The sequence below is a fragment of the Theropithecus gelada genome, chromosome 1 (assembly GCF_003255815.1).
Source record: "Theropithecus gelada isolate Dixy chromosome 1, Tgel_1.0, whole genome shotgun sequence".
Classification (NCBI taxonomy): Eukaryota; Metazoa; Chordata; class Mammalia; order Primates; family Cercopithecidae; genus Theropithecus; species Theropithecus gelada.
This window is the reverse complement of record NC_037668.1, coordinates 16,240,719-16,264,847: the sequence shown is the minus strand read 5'-3', so window position 1 is coordinate 16,264,847 and position 24,129 is coordinate 16,240,719. Positions and strand designations below refer to the sequence as shown.

At 44.3% G+C, this 24,129-nt stretch overlaps 1 protein-coding gene and 1 long non-coding RNA gene across 8 annotated transcripts in view; both read right to left on the bottom strand.

Moving 5' to 3' along the window:
* The window catches only part of SETDB1 (SET domain bifurcated 1), a 40,897-nt gene extending 30,934 nt beyond the window's left edge, over positions 1-9,963 (bottom strand). For 3 of the 7 annotated variants that reach the window (XM_025378616.1, XM_025378624.1, XM_025378632.1), the window contains exons 1-2: positions 8,235-8,847; positions 6,061-6,212 (exon numbers count right to left, since the gene is read on the bottom strand). In XM_025378616.1, the coding sequence (XP_025234401.1) occupies positions 6,061-6,212; positions 8,235-8,641 (559 nt within the window). In that variant the 5' untranslated portion in view covers positions 8,642-8,847. Of the gene's footprint in view, positions 1-6,060; positions 6,213-8,234; positions 8,848-9,694 lie in introns of those variants that run through there. The other 4 variants (XM_025378648.1, XM_025378658.1, XM_025378640.1 and 1 more) reach the window with 3 other exon arrangements.
* Positions 9,964-19,320: 9,357 nt separating this feature from the next.
* LOC112620390 overlaps positions 19,321-24,129 on the bottom strand; it is a 29,757-nt gene continuing 24,948 nt past the window's right edge. The window contains exon 2 of the long non-coding RNA XR_003118523.1: positions 19,321-19,599. This is a non-coding gene — a long non-coding RNA (uncharacterized LOC112620390). The remainder of the gene's footprint in view (positions 19,600-24,129) is intronic.

Here is a 24,129-nt window from a genome sequence, read left to right as displayed (position 1 = left end):
CCCAGAAACAGGGAGAGACAGAAGGGAATAGAAAAAAAAAATGAAGAAATAATAGATGAAATATTCCAAATTTAGTAAAGACTTGAATCTACATATCCAAGAAGTTAAATGAACCTCAAGTAGGATTAAGAGAGAACTTGGATATATCCCAGTCAAACTAACATCAGAGGAAAAAAAGAAAATCTTAAAAGCAGCAAGACAAAACTGACTCATATACATGGTACAAAAATAATTTCATCTGATTTTCCATCAAAAATAACAGAGGCCAGAGGACACAGGGATGGCATATTCAAAGTGCTGAAAGAAAACTCTGTCAATCAAGAATTCTATATCCCAGGTAGGGCTGGGCACAGTGGCTCACGCCTGTAATCCCAGTACTTTGGGAGGCCAAGGCGGGTGGATCACCTGAGGCCAGGAGTTTGAGACCAGCCTGAACAACATGATGAAACCCTGTCTCTACTAAAAATACAAAATTAGCCAGGTGTGGTGGTGCATGCCTGTAGTCCCAACTACTCGGGAGGTTGCAGGAGAATCACTTGAACCTGGGAGGCAGAGGTTGCAGTGAGCCAAGATCTCACCACCGCACTCCAGCCTGGGCAACAAGAGTAAAGCTCCAACTCAAAAAAAAAAAAAAAAAAAAAAAAAAAAATTCTATATCCCAGGTAAACAAAGACTGAGAAAATCCACTGTCAGCAGAACTGTACTGCAAGAAATATTAAAGGAAACCATCTGCCTGGAAAAACATGACATTGGATGATAGATCCACAGGAAGGAATGAAGAGCAACAGAAATGACAAACATCTGGGTAAATACATATTTTTCTTTTCTTCCCTTACCTTCTTTAAACATGAGACTGCTTAAAGCAGTAATTTTAACACTAAATTATTGGTTTTAAATGTGTAGCTATAATATATTTGACAATAGTATCACATAGAAAGAGAGTGAAAGTAGAAGTACGCTGGTGCCAAGTGGCTGTATTTTTACCAGAATTAAGTCAGTATTAATTTGTAATAGATTATGATTAGGTACAGACACAACCCCTCTTAAGAAAGCTAAAAAAAAGAAAAACCAGGGGCCAGGTGTGGTGGCTCACTCCTGTAATCCCAGCACTTTGGGAAGCCGAAGCAGATGGATCACCTGAGGTCAGGAGCTTGAGACCAATCTGACCAATATGGAGAAACCCTGTCTCTACTGAAAATACAAAATTAGCTGGGCATGGTGGTGCATGCCTGTAATCCCAGCTACTTGGGAGGCTGAGACAGGAGAACTGCTTGAACCCGGGAGGCGGAGGCTGCGGTGAGCCAAGATCCTGCCATTGCACTCCAGCCTAGGCAACAACAGTGAAAACTCCACCTCAAAAAAAAAAAGAAAGAAAAAGAAAAATCAGAAGAATGACAGGGGTTTTCTGAAATCTTTGTTTGACTAAAAAGAAGGCAATAAAGAAGAAACAGGGCTAGGCACGGTGACTCACGCCTGTAATTCCAGCACTTTGGGAGGCTTAGGTAGACAGATCACCTGAGGTCAGATGTTTGAGACAAGACTGACCAACATAAAGAAACTCTGCCCCTACTAAAAATACAAAAATTAGCCAGGCATGGTGGCCTGTGCCTGTGGTCCCAGCTACTCGGGAAGTTGAGGCAGGAGAACTGCTTGAACCCGGGAGGCAAAGGTTGCAGTGAGCACAAGTTGCAGTAAGATCATGCCACTGTACTCCAGCCCGGGCAATAGAGTGAGACTCTGTCTCAAAACAACACAACAACAACAACAACAAAAATAACAAAACAGGCCAGGCATGGTGGCTCAGGTCTATAATCCCAGCGCCTTGGGAGGCCAAGGCAGGAGGACTGCCTGAGCTCAGGAGTTCGAGACCAGCCTGGGCAACATAGTGAGACCTTATTTCTACTACAAAAAAAAAAGTTAGCTGGGCGTGGTGGCATGCACTTGTACTTCCAGCTACTCAGGACGTGGGAGGATCACTTGAGCCCATGAGGTTGAGGCTGCAGTGAGCTATGACCATGCCATCACACTCCAGTCTGGGCAACAGAGTGAGAACTTGTCAATCAATCAATTCATTCATTCATTCAAAAAGACTAAAATTATACAAAGTTTATTCTCTGAACACAATAACATTAATTAAAAATTAACAACAGAAAGAAATTTAAAAAAACCCCAAATATTTAGAATCAAACAACCACAAGGAGAATTAAAAATGTCAAGGTGAAAGAAGCTGAAAACACAACATAAAAAAATGTATGATATCCTGAGAGTGACACTCCACAGAAAAAAATTTATGAGACGCAGCAAAGCAATGCTTATGGGAAAATAAATAGCTTTAGAGCTTATATTAGAAAGGAAGAAAGGTCTAAAACCAATAATGCGAGCTTCCACTTTGAGAGGCTAGAAAAAGAGGAACAAATCAAACCCTGTAAATAAAAGGAAGAAAATAAACATCACACTGGAACACATTTAGTGTGATATCCTGGATTAGATCATAGAACAGAAAAAGTCCAGAAGCTGAATAAAGCCTGGAGTTTATATAAAAGTAATATACCAATGTTTGCTTTTGACATATATACTAGATGAGGGATATATAGGAACTCCATTATTTTCAATTTTTCTATAAATCTAAAATTATTCCAAAATAAAAGATTTTAAAAATCCACAAAGAAAAGTCCAGGCCAAAATGGCCTCAGTACTGAATTTATCAAACTCTTTAGAAAGAAATATCATTCCATACAAACTCAGAGGAGGGAACACTTCTCAACTCATTTATAAGGCCTAGATTACCCTGCTACCAAAATGGCCTCAGTACTGAATTTATCAAACTCAGGCCGGGTGTGGTGGCTCAAGCCTGTAATCCCAGCACTTTGGGAGGCCGAGACGGGCGGATCACGAGGTCAGGAGATCGAGACCATCCTGGCTAACACGGTGAAACCCCGTCTCTACTAAAAAAAATACAAAAAACTAGCCGGGCGAGGTGGCGGGCGCCTGTAGTCCCAGCTACTCGGGAGGCTGAGGCAGGAGAATGGCGTAAACCCGGGAGGCGGAGCTTGCAGTGAGTTGAGATCCGGCCACTGCACTCCAGCCTGGGCGACAGAGCGAGACTCCGTCTAAAAAAAAAAAAAAAAAAAGAAAGAAATATCATTCCATACAAACTCAGAGGAGGGAACACTTCTCAACTCATTTATAAGGCCTAGATTACCCTGCTACCAAAGCCAAACAAGGACACTACAACAGAACTATAAACCAACAGCCCNAAAAAAAAAAAAAAAAAAAAGAAAGAAATATCATTCCATACAAACTCAGAGGAGGGAACACTTCTCAACTCATTTATAAGGCCTAGATTACCCTGCTACCAAAGCCAAACAAGGACACTACAACAGAACTATAAACCAACAGCCCTCATGAAATAGATGTAAAAAAATTTTTTCTTTTTTTTTTTAAAATTAGAGAAGGGGTTTCACCATGTTGCCCAGGCTGGTCTTGAACTCCTGGGCTCAAGCAATCTGCCCAACTCAGCCTTCCAAGATTCTGGGATTACAGGCATGAGTCACAGCATCCGGCCAAGATCTTTTTTTTTTTTTTCTTTAAATCAGCAAATCCAATCCAGCAACATGTAAAAAGAATTATACCCCAAGACCAAGGCTGGTTTCCTCCAGGAATGCAAGGTTGGTTTAACATCCAAAAAAACAACTACTGTAATACATTCTTAATATGATAAAAGACAAAAGAAACATAGGAGAATGATATAGAAAAAGCTGACAAAATCCAAAATCCAATTCGGCTACGATAAAATCTCTCAAACTAGGATTAGAAGGGGATTCCTTTAATTTAATCAATGGCATCTATAGAAAACCTACTGCTGACATAATTAATGGTTAACAACCAAATGCTTTCATATTAACATCAGGAAGAAGAAAAGGATGTCCTTTTTTTTTTTGAGACGGAGTCTCGCTCTGTTGCCCAGGCTGGAGTGCAGTGGTGTGATTTTCTGCTCACTGCAAGCTCTGCCTCCTGGGTTCACACCATTCTCCTGCCTCAGCCTCCCAAGTAGCTGGGACTACAGGTGCCCACCACCATGCCTGGCTAATTTTTTTTTTTTTTGGTATTTTTACTAGAGATGGGGTTTCACCATGTTAGCCAGATGGTCTCAAACTCCTGACCCTGTGATCCGCCGGCCTCAGCCTCCCAAAGTGCTGGGATTACAGGTGTGAGCCACTGCACCCGGCCTTTTCTTTTTTTTTTTTGAGACACAGTCTCGCTGTCGCCCAGGCGGGAGTGCAATGGCACAATCTCAGCTCACCGCAAGCTCTGCCTCCCAGGTTACACCATTCTCCTGCCTCAGCCTCCTGAGTAGCTGGGACTACAGGTGCCTGCCACCATGCCTGGCTAATTTTTTGTATTTTTAGTAGGGACGGGATTTCACTGTGTTAGCCAGAATGGTCTCAATCTCCTGACCTCGTGATCCGCCTGTCTCAGCCTCCCAAAGTGCCGGGATTACAGGCATGAGCCACCGCACCTGGCCAGGATGTCTGTTCTTAAAACCTTTTTTTTTTTTGGAAGACAAGAGTTTCCCTTAGTCACCCAGGCTAGAGTACAGTGCCACAATCACAGCCCACTGCAGCCTCAACTTCCTGTACTTAGATCCTTCCACCTCAGCCTCCCAAGTAGCTGGGATTACTGGGGTGCACCACCATGCCTGGCTACTTTTTTTATTTCTAGTAGAGATGAGGTCTTGCTATGTTGGCCATTCCTGGGATCAGGGGATCCTCCCACCTCAACCTCCCAAAGTGCTGGGATTACAGGTATGAGCCACTGTGCCAGGCCTGCTCTTAAAACGTATTCGACACTGTACTGAAGGTTTTAGTGAGTACAATAAGAAAAGAAAAAGAAAAGATATCCAGGGTAGAAAAGAAGAAGTAAAACAGACTTTATTTGCATGAATTAGTTTTAGAAAATCCTAAGGAATTGGCTGGGTGCAGTGGCTCATGCCTGTAATCCTAGCACTTTGGGAGGCCAAGGTGGGTGGATCACAAGGTCAGGAGTTCAAGACTAGCCTGGCCAAGATGATGAAACCCTGACTCTACTAAAAACACAAAAATTAGCTGGGTGTGGTGGTGGGGCGGGGCGGGGGGCACCTGTAATCCCAGCTAGTTAGGAGGTCAAGGCAGAGAACATATTGAATCCGGGAGACGGAGGTTGCAGTGAGCTGAGATTGCACCACTGCATGCACTCCAGCCTGGGTGACAGAGTGAGACTCTGTCTCAAAAAAAAAAAAAAGAAAAAAAAAGAAAAAAAAAAAAAAAAAAAAAAAAAAAAAAAAAAAAAAAAAAAAAAAGAAACAGAAAAGAAAACAAAAGAAAAAGAAAAAAGAAAATCCTAAGGAATCAACAAAAAGCTTCTATAACTATGTGAGTTTAATGAGGTTGTGGGCTACAAGATCAATACACAAAAACCAACCGTAAGTCCTGGTAATTCCACTCTTTGATGGAATACCCCAAAATAGCGGTTACACAGAATGAGGAAAGCAAAGTAATGCAATCAGGCTGTAGCACATAGGGAACATCCATGATACTAACAATGCTGCATTTTTTTCTTTAATAGCCAGCTCAGGCAGTTTGAAATATGGAGTTAGTGACAATGGTTTCTCCTCTCTTCTATTATCTTCCATTTGCTCATCTTCCAGTGTTTTAATTTCTTTTTTTTTTTCTTTTTTTCTTTTTTTTGAGACGGAGTCTCGCTCTGTCGCCCAGGCTGGAGTGCAGTGGCCGGATCTCAGCTCACTGCAAGCTCCGCCTCCCAGGTTTACGCCATTCTCCTGCCTCAGCCTCTTGAGTAGCTGGGACTACAGGCGCCCGCCACCGCGCCCAGCTAATTTTTTGTATTTTTTATTAGAGACGGGGTTTCACCGTGTTAGCCAGGATGGTCTCGATCTCCTGACCTCATGATCTGCCCGTCTTGGCCTCCCAAAGTGCTGGGATTACAGGCTTGAGCCACCGTGCCCGGCCCGGTGTTTTAATTTCAATCCTGAGACTTTCCTATCCAAAGCTCATCCCTTACCTGAATCAATACTGAGGACATCATCATCTTCATCAGGAATCTCAATTATTTCTGTAGGCCGGGAAGATTCGTCCTCGGAGCTACTGTCCCGGTATTGTAGTCCCAGCTTGGAGTAGAAGTCCTTCACCAAAGACTCACAATTAGTCACTGCCCTAATATTGGAACACACGCAGAAAAGTCAAAGCCAGAAGAGGAATTAGAGATATAGAATCCATTACAATTTATATATATTTAAGTATATACGGTCCTCAATTTAAATGGGCCACATTCCAAAGTGTCTCTGTTTAGAATTTAAAATGGTTTTTCTATAGAAAAATGTTTTAAATAGTGGTTTAGTTTCAAGACTAGTTCCTCAAAAATCCAAAGTAAGCCCAAAGTACAGTACTTTCAAACTTACCTCATTATTTACCTTGCTGTTATCTGAAAATCTATCCTGGCCGGGTGTGGTGGCTCGCGCCTGTAATCCCAGCAATTTGGGAGGCTGAGGCAGGTGGATCACTTGAGGTCAGGAATTTGACCTCCCCAGCCCGGCTGACATGGTGAAACCCCATCTCTACTAAAAATACAAAAATTAGTCGGGTGTGGTGGTGCACACCTGTAGTCTCAGCTACTCGGGAGGCTGAGACAGGAGAGCTGCTTGAACTCAGGAGGTGGAGGCTGCAGTGAGCCAAGATCACGCCACAGCACTCCAGCCTGGGCGAGACAGAGCAAGTCTCTGTCTGAAAAAAAAACAACAACAACAAACAAACAAAAAAGGCACATGAAAAAATGCTCATCATCACTGGCCATCAGAGAAATGCAAATCAAAACCACAATGAGATACCATCTCACACCAGTTAGAATGGCAATCATTAAAAAGTCAGGAAACAACAGGTGCTGGAGAGGATGTAGAGAAACAGGAACAGTTTTACACTGTTGGTGGGACTGCAAATTAGTTCAACCATTGTGGAAGACAGTGTGGCAATTCTTCAAGGATCTAGAACTAGAAATACCATTTGACCCAGTTATCCCATTACTGGGTATATACCCAAAGGATTATAAATCATGCTGCTATAAAGACAAATGTACACGTATGTTTATTGCGGCACTATTCACAATAGCAAAGAGTTGGAACCAAACCAAAGGTCCATCAATGATAGACTGGATTAAGAAAAGGTGGCACATATACACCATGGAATACTATGTAGCCATAAAAAAGGATAAGTTCATGTCCTTTGTAGGGACATGGATGAAGCTGGAAACCATCATTCTGAGCAAACTATCGCAAGGACAGAAAACCAAACACCGCATATTCTCACTCATAGGTGGGAATTGAACAATGAGAACACTTGGACACAGGATGGGGAACATCACATACCAGAGCCTGTTGTGGGGTTGGGGGAGGGGGAAGGGATAGCATTAGGAGATATACCTAATGTCAATGATGAGTTAATGGGTGCAGCACACCAACATGGCACATGTATACATATGTAACAAACCTGCAGGTTGTGCACATGTACCCTAGAACTTAAAGTATAATAATAAATTTTTAAAAATGTATTCTAAGTGACAACTAGAGCACTAGAAACAAATCTTTTGGGGGGTATAGGAACTGATTAATGGTTCGGAGTTACGTAAGACAGAAATTCTGTACAATCCTCACTCCCTGGATGATCTTACTAGGGAAATGAAGCAATTGTTCTAAGACAGAGCACAGGAGGAAGAAGGGGAAAGGACTTAAGACTTGGACTCCCTTACTGCTGATCATATGTTAGCTGCTGACAGATGAAAATTATATTTATGGCTGACTGTAAGGTCAGATTTTTTACCATAAACTTCGAGGAAGAGTAAGGTTCTAAATATGTGTACTTCATAAAGTATAAAATTCTTGGTACACAGCCCGGCCAACATGGTGAAACCCTGTCTCTACTAAACATATAAAAAATTAGCTGGGCATGGTAGCGGATGCCTGTAATCCCAGCTACTTGGGAGGGTGAGGCGGGAGAATCACTTGAACCTGAGAGGTTGAGGTTGTAGTGAGCCGGGACCACTCCACTGCACTCCAGCCTGGGTGACAGAGCGAGACTCCGTCTCAAAAAATAAAATAAAATGCTTGGTACAAGGTCATGAACAATTATTCTCTAAAAATATCTCCCAATGGAGAGATTTCCTTCTATTTTCCATGGAGTTCTCACCTGGATGCATCATCAAATAGCTGGTCAACGTGAGCCACCTCAGATTCTTTCTGTATTACCCATGTCTCTAACTCTGCTAGCTGCTTCTTGCGCTGCTGTACACAATCCATCTTCTCCAGTTCCTCATCGATGAAATGCCGAAGTTCCTCCATAGAGATACCCAGTTCCTCAACCACTGCCTGTTGCAGCTCTGCTATCTCTTCAGACTCCACCGTAGCTGTTGCTGCATCCAAACCAATGCACCCAGGAAGGGAAGACATGCTTTTGTCCTCTGCATGGAACAGAAAACAAATTAAACTGGAGTCCTTATAACTATAATCAATAGAGAATTTCAGTTCCCTAATAAAACTAATTCCTGTTCTGCTGCCTGTTATTCCATTCAAATAGTCCATGTTCTTCTTCCCCATTCTCCAGAATCTGATGCTGAGATTTTTAAGAGTTCTTATCTTCTACTACACACTAACAGGCCTGAAAAAGCTTTGAAAGTTTGAGAGGGCATGGAGAACATTCATTAAGCAGTAGGGAGCTACTGAAAATAATGTTTTGGGCTAGCACAGTGGCTTACATCTGTAATCTCAGCACTTTTAGAGGCCGAGACAGGAAGGTCGCTTGAGGGCAGGAGTTCAAGACCAGCCTGGGCAACATGGCAAGACTCGTCTTTACAAAAAAAATACAAAAATTAGCCAGGTGTGGTGGTGCATGCCTTTAGTCCCAGCTACTCAGGAGGCTGAGGTGGGAGGATCGCTTGAGCCCAGGAGAGGCTGCTGTAGTGAGCTATGTTTGCCCTATGCATTCCAGCTTGGGTGACAAAGCGAGACCCTGTCTCAAAACAAACCAAACTTTAAAAATAATGCTTTGGGATACCGAAGAGAACCAATCCAGGAGAAGATATTTTTGTGGTTTATACGTGTTCCTTAACTTAAAGATTATGTGATAAATCTTTGTATGCTATGCCTAATTTGAACAAAACCTCTACCTGGGGATGGAGTTGGTTTGTAACTCACTAATTCAGTGTTTTCTCTTTCATCACTTCTTCCCCTTACATTACTTTGCTTCCATGTGGAAATTTACTTTTTAAAAAGTCTATGATATTCAAAGCTCGCAGCAAAAAGGTTTCCCCCAAAGTACAGAGAAGTAAAGCAAGCTGGGAATAAAACGTGGCTACCTAACATCCACAACCAAAATACTTCACACATTCGTGTGAACTGCTTTTTCAATCAAACGATTAAAGCAAACCTGATTTTCAACGCCTCCATTTTCCTTTGCCCACACACCAGCCCACCCCCGTGCTACCTATTCTAGGGGTGCGTCCTACCCATTCGCAAACCCAGTTCAGCCCCGCCCCCGTTCGCCTCTGGGGAAGACTTCCTTCCCACCCTCGCCCGACCCCCTCCCACAAACAAAACATCCCAGATAAGCCTTCGGTCACCAAATAACTCAATTAACAGTATTCCCCACACCTCCCGTCTTCCAGCTTTAAGGGCTCTTTTTCACCAACCAGACCCCAGACTCACAACTCATGGGTCAGCCTCGACGGAAAAGAGCGAAAGCGAAGGGATAAGGGAGGAGGGGGAGGGGAGAAAGCATGAAGGAGGGAAGGGGAAGCAAAAGAAACGCCCGGAAGCAAACCTTTAGTGCCGTTCCGGTCACCGCGACGGTAGCCTGACGGGGTCAAATCCAAAGTCGCGGGGCGCCCCTCAGAGGCGACGAAAACTAAGGTAACTACGCATGCGTTAAGGCAGAGCCTTCCAGGGACACACGTGAGAAGCGACTGGCAGGGCAGAGTGGGCGTGGCCAGGAGTATATTACCGAGTCTCCGCCTGTCCTACCACCCTCGACTAGTGGCCACATTACTACATTCATAGTGTAAAGACTGAGGGAAGCACTCATAGGTTCAGAGCTTTATTCTCTCAGTTTTACTTGAGTTTGTTTTGTTACATAAGTGATACAAATTGTAAAGGCTATCAAAATGTAATAAGAAAAACGTGATAAAATTCTCTCTTGCCCCATCACTTACCACCCCGCTCCTTTCAGGTAATACAGATTAATTTTCTTTTTCTTTCTTTTTCTTTTTTTTTTTTTTTTTTTTGAGACGGAGTCTCGCTGTGCTCCCAGGCTGGAGTGCAGTGGCGTGATCTCGGCTCACTGCAAGCTCAGCCTCCCGGGTTCACGCCATTCTCCCGCCTCAGCCTCCCAAGTAGCTGAGACTACAGGCGCCCGCCACCACGCCCGGCTAGTTTTTTGTATTTTTAGTAGAGACGGGGTTTCACCATGTTAGCCAGGATAGTCTCGATCTCCTGACCTCGTGATCCACCCGCCTCGGCCTTCCAAAGTGCTGGGATTACAGGCTTGAGCCACCGCACCCGGCCAATACAGCTTAATTTTCTAGTCTTGTGTGCACACGTTCCTGTATATAGATTTTTGTTTTCATTTAACATGTGGACATTACCTGAAGCCAATAAAAAAGGTAAAATTTGTATTTTTGGCCGGGCGCGGTGGCTCACACCTGTCATCCCAGCACTTTGGGAGGCCGAGGCGGCGGATCACGAGGTCAGGAGATCAAGACCATCCTGGCTAACACGTTGAAACCCCGTCTCTACTAAAAATACACACACACACAAAATTAGCCGGGTGGTGGGCGCCTGTAGTCCCAGGTACTCGGGAGGCTGAGGCAGGAGAATGGCGTGAACCCGGGAGGCAGAGCTTTCGGTGAGCGGAGATCGCGCCACTGCACTCCAGCCTGGGCCATAGAACGAGACTCCATCTCAAAAACAAACAAACAAAAAACAACAACAACGGCCGGGCGCGGTGGCTCAAGCCTGTAATCCCAGCACTTTGGGAGGCCGAGACGGGTGGATCACGAGGTCAGAAGATCGAGACCATCCTGGCTAACACGGTGAAACCCCGTCTCTACTAAAAAATACAAAAAACTAGCCGGGCGAGATGGCGGGCGCCTGTAGTCCCAGTTACTTGGGAGGCTGAGGCAGGAGAATGGCGTAAACCCGGGAGGCGGAGCTTGCAGTGAGCTGAGATCCGCCACTGCACTCCAGCCCGGGCGACAGAGCGAGACTCCGTCTCAAAAAAAAAAAAAAAAAAAAAAAAAAACAACAACAATAACTTGTATTTTTGACACCTGAATAATAAGGTTAAACCATATTTATTTAGATTGTTTTCCGTTCTCAGCCCCGACAAATAGCGCAACAATAAAAATAAACATCCTTTTGAAGTAGTACTTTTATTTCTGTAGAAAAGATTCCCCAGGCCGGGCGCTGTAGCTCACGCCTGTAATCCCAACATTTTGAGAGGCCGAGGCGGGAGGATTGCTAGAGCCCAGGAGTTCCAAACCGGCCTGGGCAATACGGTGAAACGCCATCTCAACTAAAAATACGAGATAAAAAAAGTCAGGCGTGGTAGTTCGCGCCTGTGGTCCCAGCAACTCCGGAGCTGAGGCGGGAGGATCGCTGAGCCCTGCTGGCAGAGGCTTCAGTGAAAGGAGATCGCGCCACTGCACTCCAGCCTGAGTGACCGAGCAAGACTCCGTTTTGAGAGTCCGTCTCAAACACACACACACACACAAATTTTTCATTTAAAAAGTACAAACCAGAACCTTGTGTGTGAGGCTGGAAACAGAGCCCAAGCAGCTAGAACTCCCAAGTCCTTGAAATTCTCTCCTGTTGATCACATTTACACCTGTGCTCACTTCACCTGCTCACCAGTTTCCTGGGACTACCCTAAGTGCCTATTTCCAATTAAGACAGCAGAAATTGAGGTGTGGAGAAGTGAAGGGTTCCTCCAGATAATTGAAATTCATCATGTTATAAACTCATTTCATCATGGTATCACCTTCTAACCTGAGCTAGAAATTTTAGACATACTACTCCCTAAACACACACACACACACACACACACACACACACACACTCTATTTATTGAATACTTGCTACATAGCAGGAACTGTTCTAAGCACTTGCCAGTTATTAATTCATTTAAACTTCACAATTAGGCCGGGCGCGGTGGCTCAAGCCTGTAATCCCAGCACTTTGGGAGGCCGAGACGGGCGGATCACGAGGTCAGGAGATCAAGACCATCCTGGCTAACACAGTGAAACCCCGTCTCTACTAAAAAATACAAAAAACTAGCCGGGCGAGGTGGCGGGCGCCTGTAGTCCCAGCTACTCTGGAGGCTGAGGCAGGAGAATGGTGTGAACCCGGGAGGCGGAGCTTGCAGTGAGCTGAGATCCGGCCACTGCACTCCAGCCTGGGTGACAGAGCGAGACTCCGTCTCAAAAAAAAAAAACCTTCACAATTATCCTATGAGGTAAGAACTAATGTTATTGTCCCTTTTTTATGGATGAGAAAACGGAGGCACAGAAATTTCCCAAAGCCACACAGCTAAAAAGTGACAGACCCAGGCAGTTTGGCCATATACTTGGTGGTCTTGAACCATTATTCAGTGTAACTTGTTTCCTCTTCTTTCTTTTCCTATTCTTTTTTTTTTTTTTTTTTTTTTTTGAGATGAAGTCTTACTCTGCCACCCCAGACTGGAGTGCAGTGGTGCGATCTCGGCCCACTGCAACCTCAGCCTCCCAGGTTCAAGCAATTCTCCTGCCACAGCCTCTCGAGTAGCTGGGACTATAGGTGCCCACCACCACGCCCAGCTAATTTTTATATTTTTAGTAGAGATGGGGTTTCATCATGTTGGCCAGGCTGGTCTCGAATTCCTGACCTCAGGTGATCAACCTGCCCTGGACTCCCAAAGTGCTGGGATTATAGCTGTGAGCCACTGCACCCGGCCTCTTTTCCTATTCTATTGGCTTTGTTTAGCTCTTATTTCTTTTCTTTTTCTTTCTTTCTCTTTTTTTTCTTTTTTTGAGATACAGTCTCGCTCTGTCTCCCAGGCTGGAATGCAGTGGCGGGATCGCTGCTCACTGTAACCTTTGCTTCCCGGGTTCAAGCATTTCTCCTGCCTCAGCCTCCCCAGTCACCAGCCACCTGATGTGGCCACGGCAGGCAATTTTTTTTTTTTTAATTTTAGTAGAAACGGGTTTTCACCATGTTGGTCAGGCTGGTCTTAAACTCCTCACCTCAGGTGATCCACCTGCCTCAGCCTCCCAAAGTGCTAGGATTACAGGCATGAGCTACGGCACCCAGCCAGCCCTGCAATATTCTTTAAATCAACAATTCAACTTCCAGGACTTTAAGTGACATATTTTTGTTCGTTTGTTTGTTTGTTTTGAGATGGAGTCTCACTGTGTTGCGCAGGCTGGAGTGCAGTGGTGCGAGTGGAGTGCAGTAGAGCCACTGTGCCTGGCTGCTATATACTTTTGAATTTGCATACTTTTGAAATGACTCAAGTGCTAAATTATTTTCTGCAGCATAATTGTTTGAAATAGCAAAAGATTTGAAAATAATGTAAATTTCTATTGGCAGGCGTTGGTTAAATTATGGCACACTCAAACAATATAATGCTCTTTAACTGTGTTAAAAAAAAAAAAAAAAGCTAGGCTGGGCTCACGCCTGTAATCCCAACACTTCAGGAGGCCAAGGAGGGTGGATCACGAGGTCAGGGGATTGAGACCATCCTGGCTAACACAGTGAAACCTGGTCTCTATTAAAAATACGAAAAATTAGCCGGGCATGGTGGTGGGCGCCTATAGTACCAGCTACTCGGGAGGCTGGGGCAGGAGAATGGCATGAACCTGGGAGGCAGAGCTTGCAGTGAGCCGAGATCGTGCCACTGCACTTCAGCCTGGGTGACAGAGCGAGACTCTGTCTCAAAAAAAAAAAAAAAAAAGCTAAGGAGGCTGTGCGTGTATTGATGTGGAATAATGTTCAAGATACAATATTAAATAAAAACTGGTGCAGAACATGGTATATAGTGCGGCATCATTTGTGTAACTAATGGTAATAATATATGTTTTTTTCTCACATGTACATAAAATACCACTGGAAGGATACGCAAGAAATTTTTAATGTTGGGCCAGGTGCAGTGGTTCACACCTGTAGTCCCAGAACTTTGGGAGGCTGAGATGGGTGGATTATTTGAGGTCAGGAGTTCGAGACCAACCTGGCCAATATGGTGAAACCCTGTCTCTACTAAAAATACAAAAATTAGCTGGGCATGGTGGTGGGCGCTTGTAGTCCCAGCTACTCGGGAGGCTGAGGCAGGAAAATTGCTTGAACTTTGGAGGCTGAGGTTGCAGTGAACTGAGATCATACCACTACGCTCCAGCCTGGGTGAGAGAGTGAGACCCTGTCTCAAAAAAAAAAAAAAAAAAAAAGACAGAAATTGTTAACATTGGTTGTTTGTGAAGAGAGAACAGAAGGTTAAAGAGGAGTAAGAATTTTCACAGTACACCATTTTGTACCTTTTGAAATTTGACCCAGCACTTTGGGAGGCCTAGGCAGGTGGATCACCTGAGGACAGGAGTTCCAGACCAGCGTGGCCAACATGGTAAAACCCCATTTCTACTAAAAATACAAAAAATGAGCTGGGCATGGTGGCGGGTGCCTGTAATCCCAGCTACTAGGGAGGCTGAGGCAGGAGAATCACTTGAACCCCGGGAGGTAGTGGTTGCAGTGAGCCGAGGTCACGCCATTATACTCCAGCTTGGGCGGCAGAGCGAGACTCCATCTCAAAAAAAAAAAAGAAAAGAAAAAAGAAATTTGAAACTTGAAAATGGATAGCCTATTCAAAAAGGTTAGATTAAAAATAAAAAGGAAAGGAAAATATTTGGAAAGTATGTATATATGTGTATATATATATGCACAAATGGACTTTATAGCAATTACCTTTGGAAAGAAGGAATGGGAAACAAGGCAGTAATCTAATAAGTTTTTGCCGCCTTTTTTTTTTTTTTTTTTTGGACAGAGTCTCGTTCTGTCACCCCGGCTGGAGTGCAGTGGGGTGATCTCGGCTCTCTGCAAGCTCCACCTCCGGGTTCACGCCATTCTCCTGCCTTATCCGCCTGCCCCCCAGTAGCTGGGACTACAGGCGTCTGCCACCACGCCTGGCTAATTTTTTGTATTTTTAGTAGAGATGAGGTTTCACTGTGTTAGCCAGGATGATCTCGATCTCCTGACCTCGGGATCCACCCGCCTCGGCGTCCCAAAGTGCTGGGATTACAGGCGTGGCCTTTTTATGTATGTATTTATTTATTTTGAGACAGAGTCTTACTCTGTCGCCCAGGCTGGAGTGCCATGGCATGATCTTGGCTCACTGCAACCTCCGCCTTCCAGGTTCAAGCGATTCTCCTGCCTCAGCCTCCCGAGTAGCTGGGACTATAGGTGCCTGCCACCATGCCTGGCTAATTTTTGTAGTTTTAGTAGAGACGGGGTTTCATCGTGTTAGCCAGGATGGTCTTGATCTCCTGACCTTGTGATCCACCTGCTTCGGCCTCCCAAAGTGCTGGGATTACAGGCATGAGCCACCATGCCCGGACCTACTTTTTGCCTTTTTATCCTTAGGTAATGTTTGAAAAAATTGTTTTACAATATGCATGTATTACCTTTATAATAATAATTTTTTAAATGTTGATTCAAAACACAAATGTAGAACCCCAACACCTACCAGACACACCCACATTAGTGGTGGGAGAGTCCTGGCCCAATATAACTTCTCTGTAGACCAATTGGACCTATAAATTGTCAGTTTGAGGTGGGTGGAAGGAGTGATTAAGAACATCAGGTTAGCAGAGATCATGTGATCAATAAGACCAAACAAACCGAAGGTCCATGGGCTGCAACTCCCTGAATCTCCATACCAAGGACTATCTGGCCACCCAGGCTGGAGTGCAGTTGCACGAGCATAGCTCACTGCAACCTCCATCTTCTGGGCCTTAGCAATCCTCCCACCTCAGTCTCCCAAGCAGCTAGGATTACAGGCACGTGTCACCATGCCCAGCTACTTTTTTATTTTTTAGTAGAGACGAGATCTTACTATGTTGCCCAGGCTGGTCTCAAACTCCTGGGCTCAAGTGATCCTCCCACCTCAGCCTCCCAAACTCCTGAGATTATAGGCGTGGGCCACCACATCCAGTCTCCCCTCTCTCGAACAGCATTCATACTGGCTTCTCGTGGATTTACTTTAGGTTGCTTATCTTTTTCTGCTTCCACAGATAATCCACTTCTTCCAACTGATGCATCTTTTCTTAGATTACTGGAGAAAGTCAGATAATTGTCAAACCTGTGATTCTCTTGTGACTGCATATTGATGGTCTCATTAATCGTGTGTTTATCGTGCAACTTATGTTAAGAAGATGTTAACTCAGAGGTTAATCTCTGAGTTCCTGGAGGGAACACACTGCAGTCCTCAAGTGCTGACATCAACCCTTTATTTATTTATTTATTTATTTATTTGAGATGGAGTCTTGCTCTCTTGCCCAGGCCGGAGTGCAGTGTCGTGATCTCGGATCACTGCAACCTCTGCCCCCGAGTTCAAGCGATTCTCCTGCCTCAGCCTCCCAAGTAGCTGGGATTACAGCCACGTGCCACCAAGCCCAGCTAATTTTTGTATTTTTAGTAGATACGGGGTTTCAACATGTTGGGCCAGGCTGGTCTCGAACTCCTGACCTCAGGTGATCCACCCACCTCGGCCTCCCAAAGTGCTGGGATTACAGGTATGAGCCACTGCGCCCAACCTTTATTTTTATTTTACTTTTCCACACAACACCAACATAACTGACATCAATCCTAATCTGCTTTTCACCTGATCTGCACCTTGCCCTGAGTTTCTTTGCATCAAATCAAATCATATATCTCTCTTGTCCCCCTCCCCACATCCTCCCTTTACTTCCCTGGCAGCCTAACCAGTACAATTGAGTATCTTGTTCTGGTGCAGGCAAAGTCTAGTATTTTCCATGGAAGACTTTGATTCCTCTGTCTGCATTTTCCTTGGAGGCTTACTCAAGCTAAGGAAGGGAGCAGTCCCACATCCAGGAGTCAGAAACAGAGACCAATTATCAGGTCTCTGCTAACAGTGCATGACTAGAGTTGTGTCTCTATACCATGTGGTATTGCTGTTAAAACCCAGTCCAGCGTGGTCCCATGGATACATGTCTCCACTGAAGTGGCTGCTTGCTGGTCCAAGTCACTGCATAAGCCCAAGTGATGCCCTCCCAGTTAGATTCCAAGGTTATGGCTCTCAATTCATACTCATATGCTAGGTTACTGTTGACTAGAATATTAGGCCATCGTGGCTGGATATGAGGGCTTTGATTCTCCATCATCTGCTGTACTAAAACCAATCCTCTTCAGCCAAACCCACAATGAGTCTTGCTCAGCAATTTAGGTACTCCCTTTCTTTCTAGTGACTTCTCTTAAAAGCTTCCCTGCCAATTGGCTCATACACCACTCTATCAAAGTTCCCTAACTTCAGACTTTGGAGAGTAGGTGCTATGATTTTCTTCCCTCTGCTCTTAAGCGATCCCTTGGGGCTGGGCGCAGTGGCTCATGCCTATAATCCCAGCACTGTGGGAGGCTGAGGTGGGTGGATCACTTGAGGTCAGGAGTTCGAGACCAGTTTGGTCAACATGGTGAAACCCTGTCTCTACTAAAAATACAAAAATTAGCCAGGCATGTGGCGGATGCCTGTAATTCCAGCTACTCTGGAGGCTGAGGAAGGAGAATTGCTTGAACCCGGGAGGCAAAGGTTTCAGTGAGCCGGAATCACACCACTGCCCTCCAGCCTGGGTGACAGAATGAAACTCTGTCTCAAAAAGAAAGAAAAGATTGCTGGGATGAGGCCGGGCGCAGTGGCTCAAGCCTCTAATCCCAGCACTTTGGGAGGCCGAGACGGGTGGATCACGAGGTCAGGAGATCGAGACCATCCTGGCTAACACGGTGAAACCCCGTCTCTACTAAGAAATACAAAAAACTAGCCGGGCGAGGTGGCGGGCGCCTGTAGTCCCAGCTACTCGGGAGGCTGAGGCCGGAGAATGGCGTGAACCCGGGAGGCGGAACTTGCAGTGAGCTGAGATCTGGCCACTGCACTCCAGCCCAGGCGACAGAGCGAGACTCCGTCTCAAAAAAAAAAAAAAAAAAAAAAAAGATTGCTGGGATGATGATCAGAATCATGACTACCATCTGCATCATCATATATTATGTATTAATTTCCTATGACTGACATAACAAGTTACCACACCGGGTGCCTTAAAACAACAGAAATTTATTTTCTCACAGTTCTGAAGGCCGAAGTCCAAAATCAAGGTGTTGGTAAGACCATACCGGTACCAGAATCTCTAGGGGAGAAAGAATCCTTTCTTCACTCTTCTAGTTTCTGGTGGTTCCAGGCAAGGGTTCCTTGGCTTGTGGCTGTGTGATTCCAATCTCTGTCTCTGTGTTCACATGGTCTTTTTCTCTGTCTCCCTGTGTCTTCTCCTCTTTTTTTTTTTTTTTTTAAGAACAATTGTCATTGGATTTAAGACTTACCTAGATAATTTAGGATGAATTTATCTTGAGATTCTTAATTATATTTGCAAAGACCATTTTTCCAAATAAGGTCACATTCCAGGGCTTAGGACACAGATATATCTTTTCTGGGGCCCTCCTACAAACCTCTACATAGTATTTTATAGATGAGGAAATTTGGGACGAGAGAGATTAAGGAATTCACCCACAGCAAATTAGTCCCCTTCTACCACAGAGTTCTGCCCACTTAAGAACAGCAGATTTTACAAAACTTCACACACTAAAACAATCTGGTTACACTCTTCTTATAGGACATTTGATTTCTGCTGAGCCTACATTTGCATAACTAAAGGGATCATTCAAGTCTGCCACCTCTAGGTGAGCTTCTAGTTTCAGGTGGACCTTACCAAGCATGATGACATTATGTTACATTACATCATAAAATTATGGCCCACTGTCCCATCCTAAGAACCTTAGGCATTGAAGAATTAAAATCCATGGACTTATTCTAGCCAATAAATTCAACCTCTAACTTACTTTAGTAGCCATTTCCCTGAACAGGAACAATACAGACTGGCTTGTGTTTCATCTCATTGTAGAATGCAAGAGTGAGAAGGCTGAGAAACAGGGAGGTGAAATAATATAAAGTGTGTATAACAGATTTCAAATCTCTTGTGAAAGGGAGTCTACCAGGTTTTATTATACTTCAGATTATACTTCAGCTCAGAGATGGTTCTGTGGTTGTGGAGCTGGCCTTGTAGGGATTCTTCACCAACTTGGCACACCGAAAAATCATCACTATTAGGAACAGAAACAGAAGAACAACAAAGGCAATGGCAAAGCCTTTGTCCACATCAACACTGTTGGACAGGCTTGAATCTTCCATGGGGACTTGCACCTCGTTACTGTTGTCCAGCTCCAGCTACTTCCTCAGGTATAGCTTCAGATTTGTCATATTCCTAGACAAAGGAGGATAAAACAGGCTTATTGGTTTGTGTGTGTATGTGTTTTCTTAATAACACTGTGAAAAACCAAAAAGGGACCAAGGGTTGAAAAAATATCGGCAAGATTTACTTAAGAAGCAGTTACAACTTTGGGAGGCTGAGACGGGCGGATCACGAGGTCAGGAGATCGAGACCATCCTGGCTAACCCGGTGAAACTCCGTCTCTACTAAAAAAACAAAAAACTAGCTGGGCGAGGTGGCAGCGCCTGTAGTCCCAGCTGCTCGGGAGGCTGAGGCAGGAGAATGGCGTGAACCCGGGAGGCGGAGCTTGCAGTGAGCTGAGATCCGGCCACTGCACTCCAGCCCGGGCGACAGAGCGAGACTCCGTCTCAAAAAAAAAAAAAAAAGAAGCAGTTACAAAACTGATAAAGTTGATATAGATGACCGACAAGATACACACATACAAGTATCTGTGTGTAAAATATCTGGAGAATTACTCCGAGACAGAACGTGAGCAATGTATATAACCTAGAAATCAGGCGGGCCTTCCTTGTCCCCTAAGATCCAGGTAAAACTGTCTTCAACATCTGAATTATGTGTTAAGTCAAAATCCTCCTCTAAGATTACTTCAAATTCCAAGAGTACTTATTGTACCTAGTTTGTTGTATAGTCTTAACTCACTGGCTATGAACATGAAATTGTTTTATTTTTTCTGATCACTACATTTAATTGTACTGTCATTCTCATATCTTCATGAAAAATCAGGTATATCCCAGAAGTGATCAATTTCAATTATTAAAACTTACAGGCTGGGCGCAGTGGCTCACACCTGTAATCCCAGCACTTTGTGAGACCAAGGCGGGTGGATCATCTGAGGTCAGGAGTTTGAGACCAGTCTGGACGACATGATGAAACCCCGTCTCTACTAAAAATACAAAAATTAGCCGGGTGTGGTGGCGGGCACCTGTAATCCCAACTACTCAGGAGGTTGAGGCGGAATTGCTTGAATCCGGGAAGCAGGTTGCAGTAAGCTGAGACTAAGTCATTGGACTTCAGCCTGGGCCACAGAGCGAGACTCCGTCTCAAAACAAAACAAAACAAAAATTAGCCAGGCGTGGTGATGCATGCCTGTAGCCCCAGCTACTTGGGAGGCTGAGGCCGGACAATCACTTGAAACTGGGAGGCAAAAGTTGCAATGAGCCGAGATCATGGCACTGCACTAGAGCCTGGACGACAGAGTGAGACTCTGTCTCAAAAAAAAAAAAAAAAAATGAGAGTCCAGAAATAAACCTATATATCTATGACCAAGTAATTTTTAACTAGGGTACCAAGAACATTCAGTGAGGAAAGAAAACAAATGGTGCTGGGACAGCTGGATCACCACATGCAAAAGAATTAAGTTAGACCCTTATTTTGAAATGAACCAAATAGTCTCATAGTTTTTTTTGTATCAACAGAAATTGACCCTTCTTGCTGGGTGTGGCGGCTCATGCCTATAATACCAGCATTTTCAGAGGCCGAGGAGGGCAGATCACCTGAAGTCAGGAGTTCCAGACCAGCCTGGCCAACATGGCGAAACCCCATGTCTACTAAAAATATAAAAATTAGCTGGGTATGGTGGCACACACCTGTAATCCCAGCTACTCAGGAGGCTAAGGCAGGAAAATTGCTTGAACCCGGGAGGCAGAGGTTGCAGTGAGTTGAGATCAAGCCACTGCATTCCAGCCTGGGCGACAGAGGGAGACCTCGTCTCAAAAAAACAAACAAACAAGCAAACAAAAGCAAAAACAAACAAGCAAACAAAAAAAACCAGAAAAAAGAAAAAGAAATTGACCTTCTGGTCTTAAAGCTTAAAACTTACATTTGTTTTATTTTGAGTTCCTTCTTCAGGAAAGGACCACCAGGCCTCTCAAAAAAAGTATCAAGGAACTGAAACTCAACCAGATCATCCCATCCTGACAATGAAGTACAAGACCCCTCATTGGTCACGAGTGCTTTCTTGGCCTCCTGAGTTCCTATTTTCCTATACATCGTTACATTTCTTCTTTACTATATAAACCTCTAATTTTAGTTGGTCAGGGAAATGGATTTGTGACTGAGCTGCAGCACCTGAGTAAACCTTCTTCCTTGGCAATACCTGTCGTCTCAGTGGCAGGTACTGCTCATCTTTCTGTGTGGTGAGCAACAGGACATAAACTGAACTCCTGGTGTTTTGGTAACAATTTCACACCACATAGAAAGATAAACTTAAAGTGAATCAAAGACCTAAATGTAAAGATTCTTAGATATGACACCAAAATCATGAGCAACAAAAAAGGGATAAACTGGACTTCATCAAAATTTAAAACTTTTTTTTTTTGAGACAGGGTCTCACTCTGTCACCCAGGCTGGAGTGCTGTGGTGCCATCTGGGGTCACTGAAGCCTCTACTTCCCAGGCTAAATTGATCCTCCCATCTCAACCTCCCAAGTAGCTGGGACTATAGGTGCACATCATCATGCCTGGCTAATTGTTTTTTGTTTGTTTGTTTGTTTTGGTAGAGATGGAGTTTCACCATGTTGCCCAGGCTGGTCTCAAACTCCTGGGCTCAAGAGATCTGTCCTCTTTAGCCTCCGAAAGTATTAGGATTGTAGGCATGAGCTACTGTGCTTGGACAAAACTTGTGTACTTTTTTTTTTTTTTTTTGAGACGTAGTCTTGCTCTGTCGCCCAGGCTGGAGTGCAATGGCGTCATCTCGGCTCACTGCAACCTCCGCCTCCCAGGTTCAAGCGATTCTTCTGCCTCAGCCTCCCAAATAGCTGGGATTATAGGCGCCCCCCAGCATGCCCAGCTAATTTTTGTATTTTTAGTAGAGTCGGGGTTTCACCATGTTGCCCAGGTTGGTCTTGAACTCCTGGGCTAAAGTGATCCTCCACCCACCTTGGCCTCCCAAGGTGCTGGGATTACAGGCGTGACCCACCACGCCTGGCCAACTTTTGTACTTTAAGCAGAAGATTATTATCAAGAAAATGGGCTGGACACAGTGGCTTACGCCTGGCCAGTACTTTGGGAGGATGAGGTGGGAGGATCACTTGAGGTCAGGAGTTTGAGACCAGCCTGGGTAGTATGGAGATACCTTTTTTCTTAATTTTTTTTTTAATTAGCTAGGTGTGTGGCATGTGTGTGTGGTCCTAGCTACTGGAGAGGTGGAGGCAGAAGGATCCTTTGAGCCCAGGAGTTCAGGGTTATAGTGAGCTATGATCACACCACTGTACTCCAGCCTGGGTGACAGAGAGAGACCTGGTAACCAAAGTTACAACGGAACAATGAAAAGACAAACAACTCAATTAAAAATTAGGCAAAGGATCTGAATAGAAATATCTTTTTCTGCATAAGGAATATATGCAAATGGCCAATAAAGACATTTTTAAAATGGTCAACATAATTAGTCATCAGGGAAATGGAAATAAAACTTCAAGATACCACTTCACACCTACTGGGATGACTAGAATCAAGTCAGATTAAGTGTTGGCAAGGGTATAAAGTAATTGAAACCCTCATTGACTGTTGGTGGGAATGTAAAGTAGTGAAGCTACTTTGGAAAACAGTCTGGAAGTTCCTTGAATTATTAAACATAAGAGTTACTGGCCAGGTACGGTGGCTCACGCCTACTATCCCAGCACTTTGGGCAGCGAAGGTGGGTGGAGGATCACTTTAGCCCAGGAGTTCAAGACCAACCTGGGCAACATGGCAAACCTTCCTCTCTACAGAAAATACAAAAATTAGCTGGATGTGGTGGCACGCACCTGTAATCCCAGCTACTCAGGAGGCGGAGGTGGGAGGATCACCTGAGCCTGGGAGGCTGGGAGGCTGCAGTGAGCTTTGATCACACCACTACACTCCAGCCTGAGTGACAGAGTGAGACACTGTCTGAAAAAAAAAAAAAAAAAGCCACCATGTGACCCAACAATTCCACTCCTATGGCTGTCCCCAGGAGAACTGAAAACATGTGACCACACAAAAACTTACACAGGAATGTTTGTAGCAGCATTATTCATCATAGCCAAAAGGTAGAAACAACCCAAAAGTCCATCAACTTACAAATGGATAAGCAAAATATGGTATGTCTACACAATAGACGTATTGGCCATAAAAAGGAAGTATTGATACATGCTACTTGGATGAAACTTTTTTTTTTTTTGATGAACCCCAGAAGCATTAAGCTGAGTGAAAGAAACAAGTCACAAACTCCCCCAGCATATTGTATAATTCTATTCATATGTAAGTCTAGAATAGAGAAATCTATAGAGACAGATTAGTGGTTGCTTAGAGCTGGAGGTGGGGGATGAGGGGTGAAAGTTAAATGGTACAGGGTTTCTTTTGGAGGTGATAAGAATGTTCTAAAATTGTGGTAGTGGTTAAACATTTCTGTGAATGTGCTAAAAACCATTCAATTGTACGTTTGAAATGTTTGAATTGTATATGATTATATCTCAATAGAGCTGATTTTTGTAAAGCCTTAGTTCAGTTTTAAATTCCTAATGTTATAGAGGATTCAGAGTTCAAT